This window comes from Arachis hypogaea, chromosome 13 (genome assembly GCF_003086295.3).
Source record: "Arachis hypogaea cultivar Tifrunner chromosome 13, arahy.Tifrunner.gnm2.J5K5, whole genome shotgun sequence".
Taxonomy (NCBI): Eukaryota; Viridiplantae; Streptophyta; class Magnoliopsida; order Fabales; family Fabaceae; genus Arachis; species Arachis hypogaea.
The window spans coordinates 94,229,987-94,236,396 of record NC_092048.1 but is presented as its reverse complement, the minus strand read 5'-3'; the positions used below and the strand labels follow the sequence as shown (position 1 = coordinate 94,236,396).

At 39.5% G+C, this 6,410-nt stretch overlaps 1 protein-coding gene across 1 annotated transcript; it reads left to right on the top strand.

Annotated features, from left to right (window-relative positions):
* Positions 1–2,211: 2,211 nt before the first annotated feature.
* LOC112732399 (luminal-binding protein 5) lies at positions 2,212–5,886 on the top strand. The gene is made up of 8 exons (XM_025781110.3): positions 2,212–2,573; positions 3,114–3,381; positions 3,468–3,682; positions 3,787–4,029; positions 4,153–4,632; positions 4,739–4,893; positions 4,992–5,074; positions 5,169–5,886. Exons 1-8 carry the CDS (start codon positions 2,519–2,521, stop codon positions 5,668–5,670), a joined length of 2,001 nt encoding a protein of 666 aa, XP_025636895.1. The 5' UTR covers positions 2,212–2,518; the 3' UTR covers positions 5,671–5,886.
* The last annotated feature ends 524 nt before the right edge of the window (positions 5,887–6,410 follow it).

Here is a 6,410-nt window from a genome sequence, read left to right as displayed (position 1 = left end):
GAGATTTTCACTGGAGTCTCCTCCATCAGATTCGTCCAGAACTTGGGCAAGTATTTAGGGGTGAACCTTAATCACTCTCGGGTGACACGCGCAACTTTCAACGATGTTTTGGACAAGATTCGGGGAAGGCTAGCCAGCTGGAAAGGGAGATTGCTTAATAAGGCAGGCAGACTCTGTTTGCTCAACTCGGTAGTGACTACGATTCCTACTTATCGCATGCAAGTATCTCTCTTCCCTAAAGGGGTAACTAATAAGATAGAATTCATGATAGGAAACTTTTTATGGAAGGGTCAAGCTGATGGTAGAGGCCTGAATCTAGTTAACTGGAAAGTGTTGGTCACTCCTAAGAAGTTTGGAGGTCTGGGAATTAGAGATCCTTTTTGTGCCAATATTGCTCTTCTTGGAAAACTAGTTTGGCAACTTTTTCACCATCCCGACAAGCTATGGGTTCAACTGTTGACAGAGAAATACCATTCTTCTAAGGCTGATTGTTTTAGTCGGTCTCGAGGAAGGGGATCTTATGTTTGGAAGAGTATATGTCGAGCTTGGGATATCCTGAAGGAAGGTTTTAGTTGGTGCATTGGGATTTGGAACAGAACTTTTGGTTTTCTAAATGGAGAAGAGAGGGGCGACTATGTCAGGAGATGGATTATGTTCACATTTCTGATTCGGATCTCAGGATCTTGGACCTTTGGTCATCTGGACAGTGGAACCTTGAGAATATCTATTCTCATCTGAATCAGTCTCTGCAGAGCAACATTAACTCTTACAACCCAGATGTTCAAGCTGGTTCAGAGGTCGGTTGGTGTTGGACTGGTGCGGCCTCAAAGGTTTATGATGCTCATAGTGGTTATTTGTGGCTCAGTAAGAAGATGTTTAGTTGGGAGGATAGGGGTAATTGGCTTTGGCTTTGGCGTCAACATGTTCCAGAAAAGCACAAATTTTTGGCTTGGCTATGTCTTCGGGAGGCTCTTCCTACTGCTGCATTTCGTTTTAGGAGGGGCATTTCGCACACGGATAGCTGTCCACGATGTTTCTCAGGTCAGAAATCGGTTTTACATTGTATTCGGGATTGTCCAAAAGCCCAACTTGTTTGGCAAGCTTTAGGGATCTCCGATCAACCAGTGGATTTGATGAGTTGGTTCTTATATAATAGCAAACAGCGCCCTTTTAGATTCTTTTCTGGTCTCTGGTGGATTTGGTATTCGAGAAATAACGAGATCTTTCATCCTCACGAGCATTGGACCACAGACAAGGTGATTGGTATGGCTTTGTCCTTAGAAAAGGAGCTCCAAAATATTTTTGAGTTGCAACGACTATCTATCCCCTCAACCATTAGTGGCTCTTGGATTCCCCCCTTAGTGGGTACCTTTAAGATTAATTGTGATGCTAGCTATTCTGGCAGTGGTGCTCGAGTTAGTTTTGCTTGTGTTAGCAGAGATTGGAAGGAAAGGTGGCAACGAGGCTGTCTGGGAACAATTGAGAGTCGTAGCATTTTGCAAGGAGAGTTGTTTGCTATTTGGAGAGGCTTTCTTTTAGCATGGGACTCGGGACAAAGAGACATTATATGTGAGACAGACTGTGTGGAAGCATTTACTATTGTCAATAATTTACAAGATTGCTCTGGGTTTATTAATCCTTTGGTGTTAGAAATCCGAGATATCATGTCTTGGAAATGGCGTGCTGATCTTCGGTTGATCTTGAGAGATGCAAATACAGTAGCAGACATCATGGCAAAGACTGCAATGAGGACTATTTCTCCCCAAGTGGAGCTTCCATTGCCTTGGAAGGAGTTTGAGAGTAGTATTCAGTGGGACTACCTTTCTTAAGGAGTTTCTTGTTTTTTTTTCTTTCTTAGTTTTTGTTTATTTTCTTTTAAGTTACCAAAAAAAAAATAAAGTAAGAATGTTTAATATTTTTTATAAAATTAAATAAAAAATATTTTTTTATTTTTATTTAATTAAAGGGTATATTAATAAAGTGGTGATATAATATATATTTAAAAAAATAAAATTAAATATTGATGTGAAAAATAAATTTCACGTGACTTATTATTACTTGTCCATATTTTAAATATATGGATACGTATGAATTTATCATGTTATTGAAGCAATCACCAAAACACAAATATCTTTTGCATATAATAAAAAATGAGTCACGAAATAATTCTCAAAGATTTTTTATAAATAAAAATAATTTGAAATTTTGTATGAGCGAGTTAACAAGGTATGACGTGTTTGGAGGTACTCCTAAACGCAAGGACGAATACTATTGGGCAAAACGATTCATTGAGGAGCTTCAATTGGTCCACGTCAGCATGAATGACATGCTCCAAGTCTCGCTGTAGTCGGGAGTGACCAGTATAAAATGCGAAGGGCAAACGGGGCGTACCATTTTTCATTCAATAAACGAAAACCAATCTAACAAACCAGCCATCAACTTGGCCACCAGAAAACCCAACACCACCGTTAACAACCACTTCACCGTTTACAGAGCGCAACTACAACACGGTGACGCCATGACTGGCTCGTGGGCTCGCGGGTCTCTCATTGTTCTCGCCATCGTTTCCCTCGGTAATTACTAATTAGATCTCTCTCTCTCTCTCTCTCTCTCTCTCTCTCTCTCCGTTCCCATACTTTCCCCTGCATTGTTTCGATCTACGATATTCATGGATCACTTCTTTTCACTTAGTAGATAGTGTTTGGATCTTACTGCGGTAGCTTCTTATTCTGATGTGACTGACAGAACACCTCGAAATTCAAATTACTATTAAGCGAAGCACAAATGTCTTAAGAAATATTCTTCAAACTCTTCTTTTTTTTTTTTTTCTTTTGTCAGGGTTTAGATTGCACGCATAAACTTAAATTGATCGTGTACTGTAGTTTGTTATTTTTCATGAATTAAAATAGAAACAGCTATGTAATATTCCTCTTCCTCGATTACTTATTGATAATACGTATCTGTTTGTTACTTATATCTTCAGATCATAGATTTCAATTCTCTAAGAGAAGAAAGATGTCTTTGTATAATGCCGTTACATGATTTGATTATACATCTCATTTGGCAATCAGAGTTTGTGTTGCAATTAACGTTGAGAATGTTCCATTTCACAGGATGTATGTTTGCAATTTCCATTGCAAAAGAGGAAGCAACCAAGTTGGGTACAGTTATTGGGATAGATCTTGGAACAACTTATTCTTGTGTTGGTGTTTATAAGAATGGCCATGTTGAGATCATAGCCAATGACCAGGGTAACCGTATCACCCCATCATGGGTTGCTTTCACCGACAGCGAGAGACTGATCGGGGAGGCTGCCAAGAATCAGGCAGCTGTCAACCCCGAAAGGACCATCTTTGATGTCAAGAGGCTTATTGGAAGAAAGTGAGGACTGAGGAATATTCATGTTGTTAATTTATGTTAATTAATCAGACTTCTTGGACATATAACTCACGTGTATGTATTTACAGGTTTGAAGATAAGGAAGTCCAAAGAGACATGAAGCTTGTGCCATATAAGATTGTGAACAAGGATGGGAAACCTTACATACAGGTAAAGATTAAAGATGGTGAGACCAAGGTGTTCAGCCCTGAGGAAATCAGTGCCATGATTTTGACTAAGATGAAGGAAACAGCTGAAGCATTCCTTGGAAAGAAAATCCATGATGCAGTTGTCACTGTCCCTGGTAAGTCCACCAAATTATGATTGATTTCTCATGCCATCTCGATTGTTAGATTCCTGCTTTTTGACTTTATTCTAATTTTTGTCATTTTCTTTTCAAATGTACAGCTTACTTCAATGATGCTCAGAGGCAGGCCACCAAGGATGCTGGTGTTATTGCCGGTCTGAATGTGGCTAGGATTATTAATGAGCCCACTGCCGCTGCAATTGCGTATGGATTGGACAAGAAAGGTGGCGAGAAGAACATCCTTGTCTTTGATCTTGGTGGTGGGACTTTTGATGTCAGTATTTTGACGATCGATAATGGTGTTTTCGAGGTCCTTGCTACAAACGGAGATACTCATCTTGGAGGTGAGTACTTTTCAGTTTTCACTACAAAATAGAATAATTTGAAATTAAGCAGGAAAAGATAGTTTCGATTCAAATTTTCTTTCTGCAATTAATGCCTGTTCTTTCTTCTTACCTTAACACCAGGTGAGGACTTTGATCAGAGAATAATGGAATACTTCATTAAATTGATCAAGAAAAAGCATGGAAAGGACATTAGCAAGGACAACAGAGCACTTGGCAAGCTCAGGAGAGAGGCTGAGCGTGCCAAGAGAGCTCTCAGCAGCCAGCACCAGGTCCGAGTGGAAATTGAATCACTTTTCGATGGTGTTGATTTCTCCGAACCACTTACCCGAGCTCGGTTTGAGGAGTTGAACAACGATTTATTCCGTAAGACAATGGGGCCTGTGAAGAAAGCAATGGAAGATGCTGGATTACAAAAGAGCCAGATCGATGAGATTGTTCTTGTTGGTGGAAGCACAAGGATTCCAAAGGTGCAACAGCTTTTGAAGGACTACTTTGATGGAAAGGAGCCCAACAAGGGTGTCAACCCTGATGAGGCAGTTGCCTATGGTGCTGCAGTCCAAGGAAGCATTTTGAGCGGAGAGGGAGGTGATGAAACCAAAGGTATACTATAGTTTATGTACTTGGTCACAGATCATAAGTTTTAATGATGCACAGGTAGAATGCCAGTTATTAATCTATCTTGTTATTATATGGCAATCTGTTTCAGATATCCTTCTCTTGGATGTTGCTCCACTCACCCTTGGAATTGAGACTGTTGGTGGGGTGATGACAAAGTTGATTCCCAGAAACACAGTTATCCCTACCAAGAAATCTCAGGTGTTTACTACCTACCAGGATCAGCAGACTACTGTCTCCATTCAGGTACTGTTCTCTTATAAATTAGTAATGTCTAACTGGACAGTGAACTTGAATTGCTAAAGGGGTTTGATTCTAACTTTGATGCCTTAATAAATGATCAGGTATTTGAAGGTGAGAGGAGTCTTACAAAGGATTGCCGACTGCTTGGGAAATTTGATCTGTCTGGAATTCCACCAGCTCCAAGGTTTGTTTTTTCCTGCTCTCATTCAGGCCTCTCTAATAAGTTCTATCGCGTTGATGTGAGGACTTCATCTGTATCTTGGTTGTCAACTGAACAGGGGTACCCCTCAAATTGAAGTGACCTTTGAAGTTGATGCAAATGGCATCTTAAACGTCAAAGCAGAAGACAAGGGCACTGGTAAATCAGAAAAGATCACCATTACAAATGAGAAGGGACGCCTGAGCCAGGAGGAAATTGAGCGAATGGTTCGCGAAGCAGAGGAGTTTGCCGAGGAAGACAAGAAGGTCAAGGAGAGAATTGATGCCCGCAATGCTCTTGAAACTTATGTTTACAACATGAAGAACCAGATCAGTGACAAAGACAAGCTGGCCGACAAGTTGGAATCCGATGAAAAGGATAAAATCGAGGCTGCAGTGAAGGAAGCGTTGGAATGGCTTGACGACAATCAGACAGTGGAGAAAGAAGATTATGAAGAGAAGCTGAAAGAGGTTGAAGCTGTTTGCAATCCAATTATCACCGCGGTCTATCAGAGGTCAGGTGGGACTCCTGGTGGTGGTGCTTCTGGAGAGGACGAGGATGATTCTCACGATGAACTCTAGACATCTTTCCTCAAACTTATTTTTGGACTGTTCTACATAAGCCGAGGCTGGAATTTATGAGAAAGTAGCAGTTTAGGTTGAGTATGTTAATTTTCTGATAGGAGGGGAATTCAGAAGAATGTCCCTGCTCTTGTATTTTTGGTGGCGTAGATACTTCATAGAATTACTTGTATTTCTTTCTTCCTTTTATGTCTTCATATAACAACTTCTTGTTAACCTTTGCGTGCCTTGTTTCTTGTTTTGCACTGACTTCTATTTCTCCACGTTCGTTCTTCGCTTCAATGTTTGGACTTTCCTCGGTGTCTTAAGAAAGAAACTCAATAAACCCCCCATTTTAACCCCTTTTTTATTTTTAATTCCTTGCAAATCCCTTTTCACCTCTTTTATCTAAAATATAAAAAACCCTAATTTTTGTTACGAGATGGATGTCCATATCCATCTACTCAGCATGATTTATTCTTCCTTTGAAGTTTTATTGGGAAGCACAAATATTAAAGGCTATGCCGTACATGCTTTTTCAATATTTGTAAAGTGAATCTTTTTACTAGTATAAATAGGGGAATAAGGCTGAGGTTTCGATACACAAGCAAGTAATAAGAAATCAATTCTCTTTTTATGTTGCAATCAAATACTTTTCTCTTTATATTTCTACTACAATTTTTTCTCTTCTTTTATTTTATAAGTATTTTAAACACTCTTTTCTATTACTCTTTACATATAATATTAATAGCAATATTAAT